At 51.4% G+C, this 17,186-nt stretch overlaps 2 protein-coding genes across 14 annotated transcripts in view; both read right to left on the reverse strand.

The window, feature by feature from the left end:
- Positions 1-636: 636 nt before the first annotated feature.
- OTX1 (orthodenticle homeobox 1) lies at positions 637-7,968 on the reverse strand. 2 transcript variants are annotated; one of them, XM_059079605.2, is made up of 5 exons: positions 7,196-7,244; positions 6,765-6,833; positions 4,992-5,198; positions 3,884-4,035; positions 637-2,592 (listed from the first exon to the last, which is right to left on the reverse strand). In XM_059079605.2, the coding sequence occupies exons 3-5, from the start codon at positions 5,086-5,088 to the stop codon at positions 1,783-1,785; spliced, it is 1,059 nt and encodes a 352-aa protein (XP_058935588.1). In that variant the 5' UTR covers positions 5,089-5,198; positions 6,765-6,833; positions 7,196-7,244; the 3' UTR covers positions 637-1,782. The 2 variants fall into 2 exon arrangements, with proteins under 2 accessions (XP_058935588.1, XP_058935589.1); XM_059079606.2 differs by lacking the exon at positions 7,196-7,244 and adding an exon at positions 7,940-7,968 and having other exon boundaries at positions 1,602-2,592.
- Positions 7,969-11,525: 3,557 nt separating this feature from the next.
- The window catches only part of EHBP1 (EH domain binding protein 1), a 346,379-nt gene continuing 340,718 nt past the window's right edge, over positions 11,526-17,186 (reverse strand). For all 12 annotated transcript variants that reach the window (XM_067007538.1, XM_067007534.1, XM_067007532.1 and 9 more), the window contains 2 exons: positions 12,833-12,947; positions 11,526-12,615 (listed from right to left, as the gene is read on the reverse strand). In XM_067007538.1, the coding sequence (XP_066863639.1) occupies positions 12,525-12,615; positions 12,833-12,947 (206 nt within the window). In that variant the 3' untranslated portion in view covers positions 11,526-12,524. The remainder of the gene's footprint in view (positions 12,616-12,832; positions 12,948-17,186) is intronic.

A 17,186-nucleotide genomic window follows, 5' to 3' on the forward strand; every position in this document is an offset into this window, starting at 1 on the left:
GGTGCAGGCAATTAGGGTGAAGAAATCAGTGCCAGGCTCCTGCCTCTGAAGAGAAAGGAATTGCTTCGGGAATTGAGTCCTGACACCTGTCTCTGTCCTGGATGGCGAGAGGGGATACGGGGTCAAAACGCCTGGGGGAAGAGGCCGGGCTGACCGGGAGGGAGGGACCCTCCCTAGGAGAACATTTCTTTGGCCTCCAGCTTCACACAGGTTATTAACACGCGGGTTATTAACACGGGGGTTTCCTCTTTTTAGTCCCCTCCACCCACCCAAGACCAGGACCTGGGCTGGAAGCAGAAGAGCAACACTGACAAGCCGTTCATTAATTTGCATTTATTTTCGGGAAATAATGTAGATAAAGGGGGCTGAAGGGGACTGCCTTACATTTCAACAAGTAATTTGCGATCTTCACATCGGACAAATCAAATTTACAAATTACTTTCCCACCTACTGGACGAAAAGGCCAAAGCCAAAACTGATATACAGGCGTGGGTTCTCCGCAGATTTCGGAGAATGAAGGTGCACTAAAAACTCACTAGACAAAACAGGGTTGTTTAAAGAGAGAGAAGCCGACAGAGGAATTGGAACCGGGGTTTGGGGCCTGGGTTGGTTTGTTTTTCCATAATGCTGTATTTTTATTTTTTGTTTTCTTTTGGTTTTGATCTCTTAACTGGAACTGCGACCCTGTGCTTAGACCTGGTGAAGGGCTCACTCCTGCGCCCCAGCCCAGACTAGCCCCCTCCCCTGTACCCTGACTTGGCTCTTGCCTTCACACTCCCAGACCCTCCCGATCCTCCGCGCGCAGCTTCCTGAAACCAAACGATTCTCTTTAATAAATACACAGAGGGAGAAGGTGTGAGAGGGCAGGGAAGCTTTGCAACAACTGAAAAAGTAAAAGCGCCATCGTTTGAGGAAGAGAGGAAAGGGGACAGAGGGAAAATATTTTTTGCTTTTGTTATATATATATGTGTGTATATATATATGCTGTATATATCTTAAAGTTCTATTTCTTGGGCTCTAAGACGAGATATGCTCAGTTCAACCAACAGCAACTAAAAAGTTTAAGTGGTCCCTGGAACGGACCTGACTATATACAGCATTCCCGCCGAAGCGGAAGCCTGAGCCAGTTCTACGCAGGGCGGGGCTGTGCGCGAGAGGCTATGGGTGCGCTCCTCCCTCCGGGCCTCGTCCCAGCGCATCCGGCAGGGGAGGAGGAAACGCCGGGAAGCTCTGGTCTGCAGGCGGGGAGCGGGGCTTAGGGCAGCTGAAGGGGCGGCAGTCTGCACGCGAGAAACGCTTAGTGGTTGTTTTGATTTGGAGTAGAGTATGGGTGCACTCCAACAGGCAGACACATGCCAGTTAGTGACTCCAGTGTCCAGAAAGAATAAATTAGTGTAGGGCTCAAACAGCAAGTCAGAGCGAAGAGCCTCCGAAGGCTGCAAGCCCATAATAACTGTCCAGAAAGACTAGAAGATGGTGACTTAGGAGTTCGTTAGGGGTTGAGGAGGGGAGCACACAGCTCTCCCGTATGGAACTTGAGGGCCAAGCCGAAGCACCGGTCCCCTCATCCAAGGGGTGGGCAGGGTTTGCACATCCCCCAAGCAAGTGGCACAAAGATGAGGGCGGCAGTGCAGCAATGGGCATCTTTTGGGAGCATGAAATTTCAGGTCTGGAAAAGCCGAGGCAAAGGTGGGCAGTGCAGCAGCAGCAGCAACAACTGGACGGGGACCACGGAGGGCGCAGGTAGTTTCGTTTCTTCTTCTCTTCCTCCCACTCCTGGGCTCACAAGACCTGAAACCTCCATGAGGCTTGGTCCTTATAGTCCAGACAGTCAGGCGAGTTGAAGTTGAGTTTCCAAGCGGAGGAAGCGGCGGCGGCGCCAGGCTCCTTGTAATCCAAGCAGTCGGCAGAGTTGAAGGCGAGCCCCGAGCCGCCGTAGCCCTGGTGATGGTGGTGGTGATGGTGGTGATGGTGGCCTGAGGACTGGCTCAACGGGTGGTGCGCGTGGGGATGGTGGTGATGGTGGCTCGCCATGGAGGAGGGTGCCATAGGGCTGAGCTGGTGAGGGTGGTGGTGCGAGTGCATGGGCGCTAGATATGAGCTGCAGTCCACGCCGCCAAAGTAGGAAGAGGAGGGCGCGGGGTAGCCCTGGCCATAGCTGCCGCCCTGGCCGTAGGACATGGGATAAGAGGCTGCGGCAGAGGCGGCGCCTGCGGCTACCGAGCGCTGCATACACGATGCGTTGCTAGGTGCGGCCAGAGGCTCCGGCACCGACACGGAAGCGGGCGCTGAGCCGGGCGAGATGGAAGCCGGACTCCAGATGGACGAGGCAGCCGGCGTACTCAACGACGACGGGACTGCCACCGCCGGGTTCCCGCCCAGGCCTGCAGCCGCCGGATTGGCCGAAGCGCTCGATGCGGAGCTGGAGGACGAGGCGGAACTGGACACAGCGGGCGGCGTGAACTGGCCGCTGCTTTCCGAGCCCGAGCTCTCCCGCACCGGGGACGACTTCTTCTTGGCTGGGCGGCTCTTGGTCCCGCTCCCGCTCTGCTGCTGCTGGCGGCATTTGGCGCGGCGGTTCTTGAACCAGACCTGCAGCGGGCCGGGTGGGGGAGAGCGTGTCAGGGGGAGAGTATAGCTTGCCACTCCCCCGCCCCTTGGACCAACACCCGGCCTGGGATCCGCATCCCTCTCCTATCGACGCCTCCTCCCCTCCCCATCTCCGACCCGGCCAGACCCTGCATTCCCTGCTTCTCCACCCTCCCCCATCCTTCTGCTCAAAGACCCTCCTCTGGCAAAGTAGGGATGTGCACTCCCCCCCCCACCCCCAGCGCAACTCTGCCGGAGGGCGGAACATTTGTGTCTGTCCAGCCAGAAGTTCAGCCATCTCTAAACTGATGCTGTTGGCTGCTTCCCAACAGACCTATGTATGTTTGGAGGCCCTGTCTTCTATGAATAGAGCTCAGTAAACTGCGGAGAGGCACAGAGCAGGCCGTGGAGTGGGGGACAGTCCCCGAGTTTGAGGCCGGAGCCCCTCCGCCCCTGCAGGTCTGGTGCTGGGCAGGGCGAGAATTTGGATGGGAGCAGGAGAAAGGCCAGGAGGCTGAACAGAGGCAGTACTCGGGGGACGAGGGAAGGAAGCCTGGGCAGAATTTCGTTGGACTTCTTGGCTCCAAGTGGGGAACCAAATAGGACAGTCATAAAGTTCTCACTCCTCTTGGAAGGCCCCGGTACAAGACATGGCATTCCTGTTCTCTCGAGCCTCTGGGGGGCGGGGAAGGCAAGATAAAAGGCCTTTGAGGAGAGTTCTGAGTTATAATCCGAACAGTATTTTCGGGTCCCTTTCATCGCAAAAACAGAAACAGCAAAGCTGGTAGCCAGGTTTTGCGTTCGGCATCCTCTCCGGGCAAAGGAAATATCTAATCAAACTGGCGCCACCCGTGGGGCGCACTCCCAGACAGGGCACCAGGCTCTGGCCAAGCCCCACTCTTCCATTTCCAGGATCCCCGGGATACAAGGCAAGGGCGGAGGAAGAATTCAGGACCCGGAAGGAAACTGCCAAGTCCTGGGGCGGCCAAAGCGTCAGGGGCAAGTGTCGGGTTCTCAGGGCACGTTACCTTCAGGAGCCTCGCTTGTCCTCCGGCAATCCTAAAAGGGACTTTGGATAGCAAAGGCGCCCCGGGGCCAAGGGCGGAATCCAGGGCTCTAAGCTAGCTCCTCTAACTTTGGCCCCTCTGCCAGGCCCGGCCCAGCGCTAGGGGGAGTCTGAGAGGGGCTACCCAGACTGTAAGCCCGCCCCCACACCAGAACCCCCCTCCTCAGGCCCTCTCCAACTAGCCCCAGCACCCCACCCCCGACCCTGAAGTCCCCCGAGCGCGCGCACCTGGACTCTGGACTCTGGCAGGTTGATCTTGAGCGCCACCTCCTCGCGCATGAAGATGTCAGGGTAGCGAGTCTTGGCGAAGAGCGCCTCGAGCACGTCCAGCTGAGAGCGCGTAAAGGTGGTGCGCTCCCGTCGCTGCTTCCGCGGGGTGGCTGAGGGGAAACGTGGGGGCGCGTCGGGTCAGTGGTGGCCACGCGGACTCGCGCTAGAGGACGCGGACCGGCCCCTGGCAGGCCCTGAATCAGGCCGTTGCAAAAGAAAGCCGAGCTCCGAGCAAAAACAACTCCCCAGGGAGGCCGAGCCTGACAGCCACAGGTGGGAGAAACTGCATGTGTGAGAGACTGGCAGCCAGTGTCTCCGGCACTCCAGGGCTGCCCCCTTCCCTGCCTCTCAGAGGTTAAGAAAGGAAGAGAAGTTATACAATCTTTCTTCCTTCACTGCCCCCCTCCCAACACTCTCCCTGGCTGGAAGGTGGGGAAGGGGTGTGCAGAAACACGTCCTGGAAAACACTTTCCGAGGGAAAAAATGGGGGTGAAGGAGTGGAACCTAGAAAAGACAGCCAGGATTCGGCTCAAGTCGTCCACATCAACACTGCAAAAGTTGGTGCAGGCCACCCGTCTAGAGGACAGTTTAATTAGGGAAGGAGAATTCCCCCTCCTCAGCTCAGCCAGTCGCTTTGCATAAGGCAAGCTCGGCCCTTCCTCTCAGGGCCTAGTAAGTGTCCAAATTCCTCATTCAATGTTGGGGGTAAAGGCATAGATCCTCTCTCTCCCTCTCTCTCACACACACACACACGCACGCACGCACACACACCACCCATGAGAAATCGAATCCGTGGGTAAATGCGCCCTGTGCTGGCAGTGGAAGCACAACGGGAGACAAGGTGCCGGTGTGGCCAGGCAAAGAGGGTTCACGTCTCACGTTTTTGCCGCCCCGGCCGTCCTCACAGACCCGCGATTCTGCCCTGCGAGCCTGCAACGTGCCCTGCACCGTAAGCAGACTAGGCAACCGGTTCCCTGGACCGATCCACGACAAAGTTTGTGCTTAAACCCGAGAGGCTGGGGATCCCCAAGATTTGCAGGGGCCGGCGGCGGGGGCCGGTGCTCACCCGGATAGCCCACGGAGGGGTGTAGAAGGTCCATAGCCGGCCCGGCTAGGCCCAGCCCGTTCATGCCGTATGGGGGTTGTTTGAGGTAAGACATCATGCTAACAGCTGGGTGGAGGCGCCCCGAAGGATCCAGGGGGCCGGGGCCGGGCGCAGTGCGGGGCTCCCACTGCGCAGTCCTTCAAGCTCTGTTGCGTCTGGGGGCCCGGCCTATGGAGACACGAGACACACGGAAACCGTCATTCCTAGCCATCACATCTTCCTGGTCTTGTCCGAGGCAAGGAGTTACAGGATGGGGAAGGGACGCCGGTTATGGAACTGTACAGGGCAGTCAACTCGGCTCTATAAGGCCTTAGCCCAAAGACCACAGCTTCCTTGAAAAGTAAAATAGCTGGATCATGATCACCTCTTTTCGGGCTCGGGATGGGCCAGACACTCATAGGGGGACACTAGGAGTGAGGAGAGGTTAAAGTCAGGGCCAAGCTTGGGAGGTCCGAGCCTGAACCGCAGAGTCGGCTAGGTCCCAAGACTAGGCAAAATTCTGGTCGGGTGGGAACGGGCCTCACACCGCACAAGAAAACATTTGCTCGGCCCCCAGGCGGCAGGAGACCCAGAGCATGAGGCGTTGTTTCAAACGTTTTTGAAAGTGGGACGCACAGGTAGACTCCGGAGAGTCCAGGTGAGGCACTGCGGAGGGCTAGCGCACCTGAGCCTCTCCGGGACGCATTGCCCACTTGGGAGAGTGCGACCTGCCAAAGTCTCCTTGGCTGGGTCCTGGCCCTAGAGCCTACAGCCGCCCTTCCAGTTGACTTCTCTGTGCCCAGCCGCTGAAAGGCTGCTTACCCGGAATCCCACCCACACCTCGACCACAGACAGTTTCGAGCCCAGGTCCCGCAGAAGCGACCAGAATGGGTCACTGTACAGGTTGCGGTTCTAAGATGCCGCCCGAGGTCACCGGCGCCTCGCCACAGCCGCAGGCCGTTTTTCGTCAACGCAAGCCGGTCCTGACTGCGGACAATGGGGTCCCGGCCGGGGTTGAAAGGTGACCAGCCCAACGCCCCAAGTGTCTAGCGGATTTGGGTGCCTGAGTGCAGCAGGTCCGGTGCGCTCCCCGCCCATCCTACTAGCTGAACCCGCGGCCGCAAGACCCGATCGAGACTAAAGAACTAGGCCTCTGAGGCGTAGCTCGCTCTGACCCGGGCTGGAAGGTCGACGCCTGGCTTCCACAGCTGCCCCCAAACTGAGGCGCTACAATCAGGGGTCAGGAAGTGGCGCTGGAGGTGTGGGTCTGAGACCCCAGAGGACCTGTCGCTTTACCCCGCTTCAAGGAACTCAAAGCAGACCTGGGACCCGGGCTAGAGAGTTTAGGGAAAGAAAGAAGTTAGAGCTAAAGAAGCCTCCCGCTCCCGTCCCCACGGGACCTGGGCCGGGAGAACCTAGTTTGCAGGAAAGGCGACAGAAGGGAAAGAGCCTGGGCTCTGGGGCCGAAAGATAATGGGACTCAGCCGCGGCGACTCTTCTAGGCTGCTGCGTGAGTTTTCAAAGACTTTCTTCAAACTTATCACTTCAGCTCGGTTACTTCGGAGGAGGCGGGGGAGGGGCGCGGGGCCGCAGCAGAGCTCCGGGGTCCTCAGCGCAGCAAGAGGGGAGCCAGGTCGCCTCCCAGCCCCGCCCACGTGCCGGGGACCTGGGAAGCGGGGACCCGTTTGAGGACGGGGAGGCAAGAGCAACCGACGCATTCCCAGAGTCCCGGGCGGCTCCCGGCTTTCTCCTTACCTGCCCTCAGCTGCCGGGGCCGCTCACCATCTACCTCGCACCCTCACACAGACCTTCCGGGCAGCCAACCTGCAAAACAGAGCAACACAGGAATTACCCGCCGGGTTGGGCGGTTGGTCTAGGACCCCCGGATTTCTTTCTTTCCCCAACTTCCCTCCTCCCTTTCTCTTTCTTTCCAGTGGCTTTGTGCGTGTCCCTCCAGGTTTCACTTTATTGCACACACACACTTTGTTTGCAGAGCCCTACACGCTCCCGAGACACTGCCTCGCCTGGGACCGCGCCGAGGGGCCGCAAGGAGGAGGGTGGGGTTAGAGGGGCAGAGCTGGGAGGTGGCTCGAGGTTGCCGTGGCACTCCGTGCAGCGTGGAGGCGGTGGGGGCTGGGGAAGCCCCGCAGAGGCACTTCGCAAACTAAATAAATCAAGCGATTTACCTTGTCGGAGTGGCTTGTCTGGCCTGGTTGTTTAGGTGATTGGAAATGTAGCCTGATGAAGATTGATCACCTTTCTAATGCCCTCCCCGGGTATGTGAACGCGAGGTGAGTGCGTAACCGGGCTAGGCTGCCAATCCCTGGCCCCGCGCGGGCTGAGTGACAGGGAGCCGGGCAATGGCAGCACGAGCCGGGGGTTACCTCCGCGCGCCCCCGCCCTCCCCCGCCCCCTGCACCCCGCCCTCACCGCCCGCCTGCCCCGCCCCGGTCGCGCGCTAACTCCGGGGCTCGACTGGCGGCAAACGCGGCGCAGAGCGACGCGAGGAAGAAGAGCGCAGCGCGGGAGCCCAGGCCGTGGAGGGGGACGCCGGTCCCGAGGCCGCCCAGGGGCTCCCCGCCCTTCTCTCGCCCTTTTGGCGCCCTGGAGGGAGTGGCAGGAGGCGAGGTGCTGGAGAACCGGTTCTCTCGCTCTCCCGCGCGCCACCCAGCTCGGCGGCCCGGTGGGCGCGACGACCCGGGAGCCGCGGGCTGGAGGGGAGCGGGCCCCCGGCCCCTCTCCCGGCGCCGCGGGCCCCAGCGTCTTCATCCACCGCGCCACCACCCGCAGAGGCACGCCGCGGGCGGCTCGTGCTGGCACAGGCTACTTTGCCGAGCGCAGGAGCAGCTACCAGTGCGCAGATCCCGCCTCGGCGCCTCAGGACTCCCGCGCCCGCGAGCAGCACCCGCAGGAGAGGCACGGCCACTTACCTGCTCTTCGGCGTCTCCTGGTGTTCCCAGTCCCCACGAAAGGTGTTTGCAAATCCTAAACGCTTCTTTTGAAATGTTGGAGCCCAGAGTCCCCTCTCCCTTAACACACACACTACTTCTGAATCGAAAGGTTTGGATAGGAAACTTTCTCTCTCACACTGTCCCCTTCCCCTTCTCCTTTTACAAGGGATAATTTGGTGGAAAACGTGGCCACAGACCCCCTGCCCTCAATTTCTTTCCTACATGCCGCAGGAGCCTCCTTGAAGCGATCTCCCCGTATCGTTCGTACTGGCGAAGCCCATTTCCCAATCGAACAAACTTCTCAAACACGTCTACCTGGATGGACTTGTCAAAGCGCAAAAAAAAAAAAAAAAAAAAAAAAAAGTATTTTCGCCCCAGCACTGAATAAGGCAATTCTTTTAAATGGCACCTCCTCCTGAATATTAGGCACTTTACTCCCTTTCGAGGAATTCCTACCGCTTCTTCCTAATCCCCCCTCCCCTCCACCTCAACAGGCGGAGTGAAAAGTTTGAACGGGAGTAAGTGTGAGGGCGAGTCAAGGAGCCACCGGGCGCTTCGCGGTGGGGAGCGCGGGCGCTGCGGGGCCGCAGGGTCGGGCACCGAGAGCGGACCAGGCGCGGGGCGAGGAGGTGGAGAAGGAAGGGGGAGCCCGCTGAGTGAAAAGGGGCCGCGGCCGCCGCTCTTCAAAGTGCTTCCCCCTCCCCCAAGCGACACTTTCCTTTGGAGTCCGAATAAAATACGGTAACAGAATATGATGGAGGGCACACTGTTTCCTTAACTGCTTCTCAAAGAACCCGGGAGATCTTCTTAGGACCTTTAATAAGGCTTTGGTCGGTCCTTTTGTTGATCTCTCAAAATCAACTCCTTCTAATTGAAGTTGGAGCTGAAAGCGAGCTAATGTTCAAAGAAAGTGGCCGCCAGGCTAACGAAATTACATTTTTTTTTTGACGATGAGGGAACATCTAATCAAAGGGGCAAACGAGGAGGGGTGGGAGTGGGGAAGTATGAAGGAGAAAAGGTTTTACAAGATCCTTCTCTGGTTCACAAAAGTCGGCGACACGGGCGCTTCTCTCCAGAACAAAGACACCGCGGCCCATTCACAAAAGGGAGAGAAAGAGAGAGAGAAAACAATAAAAGAACGGGAGAAAAGGAAAAACATGAACAAGAAAAAGACAACAGGAAAAGAAACTGCGCAGAGCGCAGCGCTGACCCGAGTGGGGACACACCTTTGGCTCGCGCAGGGCCCCGCGGGGAATAGTCCGCGAGGCCCAAGACTCCGAGCCCCCGAAATGTGCAGAGATTTAAGGAAAAAAACGAAATACACCCCCGCTTTCGGTTCTGGGGAAAGGCGCGGGCTGGAGCGCACTAGTGTGAGGGGGAAGAGTATGCCGGCGCCGTGGGGTGAGCTTCGGCGGCACTGCGTCCCTAGCCCGGCGCTACCCCGGCCGGGGCCTGCGCGCTGTGTGCCTGGGTTAGCCCTCCCAGGCCTGGGTGCGTGCCCTGTCCCAGTCCCGCAAACTCTCGCACTCCCGCCTCTTCCCGGCCCCGTTTGGCCTGCAGCTGCGGCGCTGGGCCGAGGTCCGGCGCGGCGAGGTGGGGCGGCAGTGCGCGCTGGAATGTGCTCAGGCGGTCCCCAGGGCCCGCCAAGCGGGAGCCGGGCGCTCTCGGTTCCAGATGCTGCCGCGGTCTCGGGGAAGTTGGGAGGTATCAAGTAGCACGATTTTTCCCCCCTAATGCGAGTATTTATCTAATCCCAAATTGCAGGCGAATATTTTTAATGCTCAACCCATAAAACCCCGGGATAAAGAGAGAAGAGGGGAGAGGGAGGAGAGTGGAGACGGGGGAGACTGAGATGAAAGTTTCTTGTATGTGGCGTTAAGGACTGAGGCGGCCGTCGCTAGGCAAATATCCAGGTGGGAGAGACGCTGGGCCAGAAGCCTCGACCGTTCCAGCAACGGCCGCAGCTCGGGGAGGGGAAGAGGGGGCCTCGCCCGGGGAGGGCCCGTGGACTCAGCTCGAGGGCCCCGGGCCGGGGAGGAGGCGTGGGAGCTGGGCCCTGGCTTTAGCATCCAGGTGACCTCGAGGCCGGGCCAGACTCTGGAGGACACTTGGGACAGGGGGAGGGGTTTGGCTCCGGGGCCCTGGGATCCTGGCCAGGGGCGGAAGTTCTGCACCGGCCCGCGGGCTGTGCCCAAGCCAGCCCGCTGCCAACACTCCTCCTCCTCCTCGGCGACCCCCGGGCCCACAGCTTCTTTTGCCGTAGCGCGGGCTTTCGGATTGCCGGCCTCTAGGCGTGCTGGGCTCGCGCCTGCGCCCGGGAGGCAGCCTCTGGGCACCACGCGACGAAATCCGGATGCGGCGCCCTCGCCGCGGGCCTGACCCCGATGGTCCCCGGGGGCCGCGCTCCGCCGCCGCTGCGGGGCGTGCGGGCGCCACAGAGCAGCCCAATGGAAACCCCGCGAGGCTCGGGACTGAGAGGCAGGAGGGGCAGGGAGACGGGCAGCAAATCTGGGGCTCGCGAAGGATTGTCACTTGGCAGGTCGCGAGCGGCTTGGGGGAGCCGCCTCTCTGCGAGGCTCCGAGAGAGGGAATGTTCCCCGAATCCGAATCCTGCATAAATGGAGTAGGTGACGCCGGTCACCCAAGCCCCAAGCTGCTCCGGGCTGATGGTTTTCGTCTGCCGGTTTCCCTGGGGTTAGGGCCGGGATCTGAGAGCTTCCCCAGGGAGCAGTAGCTCACTCTGTTCTCCTGCTCTAATAAAGAGGGCAAATACCCGATTTCATTTAGTTCTGATAACTTTTCAATAACTTCTTAAAATCCTTGTCGTGAAGAAATTCTACCGTAGGAAGCTTTTATCATTTTGAAAGACTGGCGGCTGCATAGTTTTCGAAAGGAATTTGTGTGTATTGGTATAAATATTTGTCTGTATATGTACATATATGTATATGTGTAGATATGTATGTATGATCTAGGGTAACCTATAAATGCTAGTGGACTGTTTTCTCTGTCTCCAGACTTGTTGAACGAGCTTTCTTTGTTTCAAGACACCTCTGTAGAGGAGTGATGGAAACTACCATAAAATCGCCAGTTTTTTCTGTAGCTTAGAACTTCTGGTTGAAAGTTCCCTTTCCCTCATCTCATACACACACACCTGCACACACTTACCCTCCTCCTCCCCTCCAACAATAACCCTCTTCCTTTCACTTCGGCATCTACAGTCTTGCCGGTTATCAGAAGTCATAGTTCTTCCTCATATGAGTGCAAAATTATAACAATGGAAAATTACATTTTTTTCAGTGCTGTGGAATCACAAATTTCCTCAAATCATTAAGAGATGACCCTCTAAAAGATGATAGTTTACGTTGCTTAAGAAAATATGACTAATTGCTTTTCAATTCGCATTCGTGTGTCAGCAGGGCCCCTCTGGGGTGGTGTAAACTTATTCAGCTCCAAATACAGCCCAGTATCCTGCCCTGCATTCAAAAGGACCATTTTTCCACATGAAAAGTCTTATGAATACAAAAACTTCTCCTCAAGTTTTCATTGCAAAGAAGTAGCAGCAGTGTTTAAGGTAAGAAAGTTTCTGCTTTTATTGAAAATTTATATATGACTCAGTATTGTAATAAATAAACAGATAACCATTTTCACAAAAAAATGACAGCGCTATGCTAGAGAAGAAAATATTAATTGGAGGATTTACTCATAATGGCAAGACAGACTTTTATCAATACAGAATAAAAACACCATTCTTGAGCCAATTTTGAGACCCAACAAAATGTAGGAACCAAGCTAGATGTAATAAATAATTATCCAGAGAAAAAGATGGCGCATTCTCAAATGATAAGACTGTCTTTGTAAAGTGATGCATGTCAATTAATCCCATCCTTACAGCTCACTTCAAATCACAGGACTTGTTTCAGGCTACGTTAAAGGGCCATCCTCCGAAGAAAGCAGAGGAGAAGTACCCTATTATCTTCATAGTGAAACGCAAAACAACTGCAGAAAATCCCACTGGTAAATAGAACACAGTTTAATAAGTAAATTGAAGATGATCTAACTATAAAATTTAGGTAACAGACTCAGTGTTACATATGGCAGGACTGGAAAAAAATCATTCATGACATTTTCCTTATCCCTCCCTCTTAAGCCCCCTCCCACCCCTCATTATGCTATTAACAATAACAACAACAACAAAAATGTTTTAAAATTTTCCTCCATCAAAAAATGAGGGAAAATAATGAGGGAAGAGTTTTCTTTTCTTTCTTTTTTGAACAGTTTCTTGAACACTCCTAATACCAATCACTCACAAGATGTCTGTGCAATCTATTTTACATGATTTCAAGGAAATGATTAACTCACACACACACACAATCCTTAAACAAAGCTATTTCGGAGTTCTGTACATTGTCTGGAAAAAAGGGAGGAAAAGAGGTGGTGGTAGTGGTAAAGAAGTACAATCCAGCCAAACAAAATGTTAAAAGTTTTAAATCAACAACGAGAATGACTTTTTCTGGTCTGGGGACCCAAGACTAATAAAATGTTGGTCAAGATTGTGGTCTGGCTTCTATTGCAGAACACATTTCTCTTCTTTCTTGGCCATCTTGCCTTTGTTTTGCTCCAGAGTTCGCTCCAAATGCTCGTCTTCTTCTTCGGCCCTGGAAGTCAAACAGGAAACCAAATTATTTTTCTTCTTGGAGCGCAGAGCGGCACTCTCCTCTCGCCCCGCATTCCGAGCCCCAGAGGGAACGGGGTTCGCGGGGCCAGCGGGAGGCTGCCTCGGCCCACCCAGGACCTCTGGACTGAACTTTCCGAAAACTTCTCGGCCCCTCAGCAGGCGTCAGAGCCTCGACCCCGACCCCACCGCCCACTTACTGCTTCTCCTGCGCGTCCAGGTCCCTGACGAGCGCATCGCGCTTGTCCACTAGGGCCACCAGCTCATCCAGCAGGAGCTGCTCACGTCGCTTCTGGGCCTCGGTCTTCTGCCAGTCTGCAGGGGACGGGAGGCTCCTTACCCACCCGGTCCCCCACCCCACCCTGCCCTCCCCTTCCCGCCTTTTCCAGTTCCCTTTTATTTCTCTGCAAACCATATTAAAGAGCCACTAGCTAGTGTTTCACGGAGAGTTTGGCCGTTGTGGTGAGGATTTCGCCCCTAAAACCCTACTTTCTAAGTATTTTCCATAGATGGAGACGGCTACGGGCTGGGCTGGAACCTGCAAGAGACCAGGTGTGCGCCGGTGGCCAGCGGAGGTGCGCACCTGATGTCAGCCAAAGTGGGGGAGGGAGAGCTGGAGGCCCAGAAGAGGTCGGCCCGAGCGGTGAGGGGGGAATGTGGGTGAATGAGGAGGCGGGAAGCAGAGATGGGCGATAAAATCACCCTGAAAAGGCTAGAGAATCTGCCTGAGAACCTATCCTCCTCCCCCACCCCCATGCTCACCCCATACAGCCCATTCTTCGCTAATTTCCTCTTCGCTCTATTTTAGCAGTTGGATGTATCTCACACTGGGCGCCATATGCTTCACAATAACTTTAAAAGTAGTGAATCGGCTAATTAGCATTTTTCTTTGAAGTAAAAAATAAATTTGCTCTGCAACATTACACTGCAGCTCTCGATCGCATCACAGCCAGTTTTCTTTTGGAGAGGTTTGCTGCGTGGTTTCAAATCAAAGCACTTTTGCAAAGGAAAAATTACATACTTCTTTTTTGAAACCCCGATTGGAAAATCCGATGGCCAGTGCTCCTTCCATGGGAAGGGGCAGTTTTTTGAAGGTTTTAGGCCCCAGTAATATATTTCCTAATCATTGCTGGTCTGATAATTTCCTTAAGATGAGCAGCAGTTTCGTTTAATAAAAACAGGACCAAATCGAACATTTAAAGCACTTTTGAAACCAAAGCCAACTGCTCTCTGGCCAGACTGTAAGGGCTTGTAGCTGTCAGTCAACCCCCAGTCTACCCCGCCTCCCTCATTAGGAAGGTAAACAATGAAAAGAAGAAGTAGATGATGAAGCAGATAGCCGAACAAATGAGGACCTAGAGGGAAACAGGACACCAGCTTAAAAAAAAAAAATACCCTGGCCACTGACTCATGTAGCCCCCTCCCCCAGCAAATGCACTTTCCAAAAAAGAGAGAGGAGTGCAATTCTTTCTGGTTTCTCTCTTCTCTCTCCATTGCCCTGGGCAATCATGTTAAAACTCACATGGCTGGTGCTTATTCAGATAAACCCAACAATGCACACCGCTGGTTACCATGTGAATCTTCACAAACCACACAAGAATGTGCTGGTTCAAATCCCCCCGACCCCCTCCAAAGCAAAATTTATTCAAGACAGCAAACTGCTCAGCAGCTTTATGAAAGCAAATGGAGCTAGAGGGAATTCTATCTTGTATTTACAAATTAAAAATTAGATGCATCATCATGCAATAAAGGTTAGAATAGCAGCAAAAAGCTAGAATAATTTATTCTATTTTATCACTATTCCTTTCATTACAAGCTCGAATACATATACACATATATATTAAACATGCCATATATTAATTACCCACATTCGATACAAAACAAATAAGTACATTAAATAATTGGTCACATTACATTCTTATTTAAAAAGAAGTGAAGTATTCTATTGCATAGAGAGGAATAAAGAAACTATTGCTATGGAAAGTTTTTTTCTTAATGTAAGAATTTAAAAAATAATAATGAAACAGCAAAATTGGAGAAAAGCCATATCTATCACAATTTTATTCCTTGGATTTAAATGCAACTGAGGTCAGGAATGCTGGACAATTTTCTCATCTGGTTCTTGTTCTTAATCAGTTTCATTCTACACAGCAGATAAATTAATAGACTCTCCAGGTTGGAAAGATCTTAAAGGTCATCTAGTCTAATTTCAGGTAACTGTAGTTCTAGAAATATTAACTCAGAGAAAAACCTGCTAAATTTGTAAAAGATTTGTAACTAAATTTTATAATTATTAAGATTACCAATTTTGATGAATATGGATTTTTCCATTTCCAACCTCAAGAAATCATTCTGATTATAAGCTTAATTTATAATTCTTTACTTCCAAAACATTTTGATAAGAGCTTTACTACTGGGAAATAAAATTTCTCTACTGTAAACTTAAAAAATATAATTAAGTTGAAAATTACAAAATCTTTTAAAGAAAAAATAAATTTTAATGACACATAATCTTCTTGATTAAATTATTCCTTCCCTATACTTGACCAGTCACTTTTAAGGTTTTAATTAATAATTAGAAATATCAAGATTTCTTTAATTTTTTAAAAAATAAGGTTTTAACAATATGGATAAGAGAGGAAACAATTTTATATTTTTAATCCATAAAGTATTGAATAATGAAAAAAATCTTAACCTTTTCCTAGCTCAATAGTGACATTTCACATAACTGTAACAAAAACATTTTAAAATTATGTATATTTAGGTAATTTTCATCATCTCACAAATTTAACTGACATTAGAATTTTAAATGTTTCAGCATAAATTTATAGGATTTTTCATATTAAATTTGTCATTACTACAATAATATCTATCTACAAATAAATAGTCAAATTGTGGAGAAAATAGCTATGTGCAGTGAGTAGATTTTACACTAGCAAAACTACTTTTACTTTGGATTTGCTTTCTCACAGGAGTAAATTTATATACATTCACACACATATTTGAATGCTAATTTGGGAAATTAAGTAAACTATTTTGATGATTAAAAAAAATTTGATAACACCTTTAAAATTGATCAAGATTCACATTTGTATGTTCAAGGTCTACATTTAAATATTAAAAAATCCCTCTTTAAATAGCTTCACTTAGATGTAATATCATGTTTTAAAAGCCTGAATGCAAGTTTATATGTTACTTGTTATACATTTTAAGAAAGGATTACTCACCTATAACAGCTAGCTAGATGCACTGACTTTGGCTTGGACAGACTACCATGTGGGTTCTGATTAATTTAAAGATTCCAGTGTACTTTTGCTACAAAAGCCATATCCTCTCACAACAAATAGGATTAAGTTTTGATGCTGCATTTGAGCCAAAGTGTTAAAATAAAGAGATTCTGTTTATGTCTATCTGCACTGAGCTGTTTTGTTAATCTAAAAAACTCTTTTTTTATATATAGGGCCAATTATTCATTCCCTGATTCAGTTTATTTGCTGAAGTTGATAATTACCTTGGAAAAAAGGCAAAAGAAATACCTATAAACACTTTAATAGAAAGGACCTAAAGTTCTTGTAGTAAACCTTCAACCTTGCCACTATAAATAAGCCTGGCACTTTGATGAAAATTAACACTAGTTTTGTAAAGAGCACATTGGGGGATTGCAGTCAAGTCTTATCTTTAGTTCCAGTCAACTAGCAATCCTGAAAGAGTTTGCATCATCATCAGAGCAGGCCATTTGATAGGATTCTACCGCTGTACCTAATCAATCTATGGAAGACTGTGGCTGTGCTGTGTAACAAAGCTAAAATAGATTTACAAATGGGGTTTTAGGGGATAAGCTCCTCCACAGGATTACATATTGATTTTAAATATAAAAAGCTTATCATATAAGCCATAACTACAAAAATAGTGAACCTATGCATAAATCCCTTTAGAAGAGCACCCACTTCAAACTCTAAGCCAAGAATAAATCAAGATGTACAAAATCCTAGAGAAGATCCATTTCTTGTGCAGAAAATGAACACACCACTTTCCAAAAGCCCACCCCAATGTGTGCAGAAATGAATTTATCTTTCCTGAGGGGGCATTAAATAATCTGGAACAAAAAAACGATAGGAAAAGTATCTGAAAGATGCTTGTTAGCTTAAGGGATCCTACAACTTAGCTCAGTAGAGTGAAACTCCTGCAATGAAAACACCTCAGGGAAAAAAAAAAAGGCCAAAGTGATTATGGATTCTCAGAAGAATGGATATATTGAATGTTATTATTATTATTATTATTTTGCTCTCAAACCAAGTTGTTAATACTTCTTTCACTGGACTATGACTATTAATATTCTGTGCTTTTCTCCTAGTTAATGGTTGCAGTAGCAGATTATTCAAAAATATTTTAGTGTATTTATCATGAAAACCATCTTATGGCTACTAAGTAGAAGAGGTGGGAAAGAAAAGAGGAAGGGGCTTTAAAACAAAGGAAAGCAAAACAAAACCAATTAGTGTTGCCTGTTCATGTGTTTTTCTGTGGTGTTTTAACACTCTGAAAGACTGCTGAATG

The sequence above is a fragment of the Kogia breviceps genome, chromosome 11 (assembly GCF_026419965.1).
Source record: "Kogia breviceps isolate mKogBre1 chromosome 11, mKogBre1 haplotype 1, whole genome shotgun sequence".
Classification (NCBI taxonomy): domain Eukaryota; kingdom Metazoa; phylum Chordata; class Mammalia; order Artiodactyla; family Physeteridae; genus Kogia; species Kogia breviceps.

Excerpts from the sequence above, each read along its gene's own strand:
- OTX1 (XM_059079605.2), bottom strand. The coding sequence starts at position 5,088 with ATGATGTCTTACCTCAAACAACCCCCATACGGCATGAACGGGCTGGGC. Across the intron at positions 4,036-4,991 it reads CCCCTCCGTGGGCTATCCGG|CCACCCCGCGGAAGCAGCGA; the intron begins GTGAGCACCGGC and ends GTTTCCCCTCAG. Across the intron at positions 2,593-3,883 it reads TGCCAGAGTCCAGAGTCCAG|GTCTGGTTCAAGAACCGCCG; the intron begins GTGCGCGCGCTC and ends GGCCCGCTGCAG.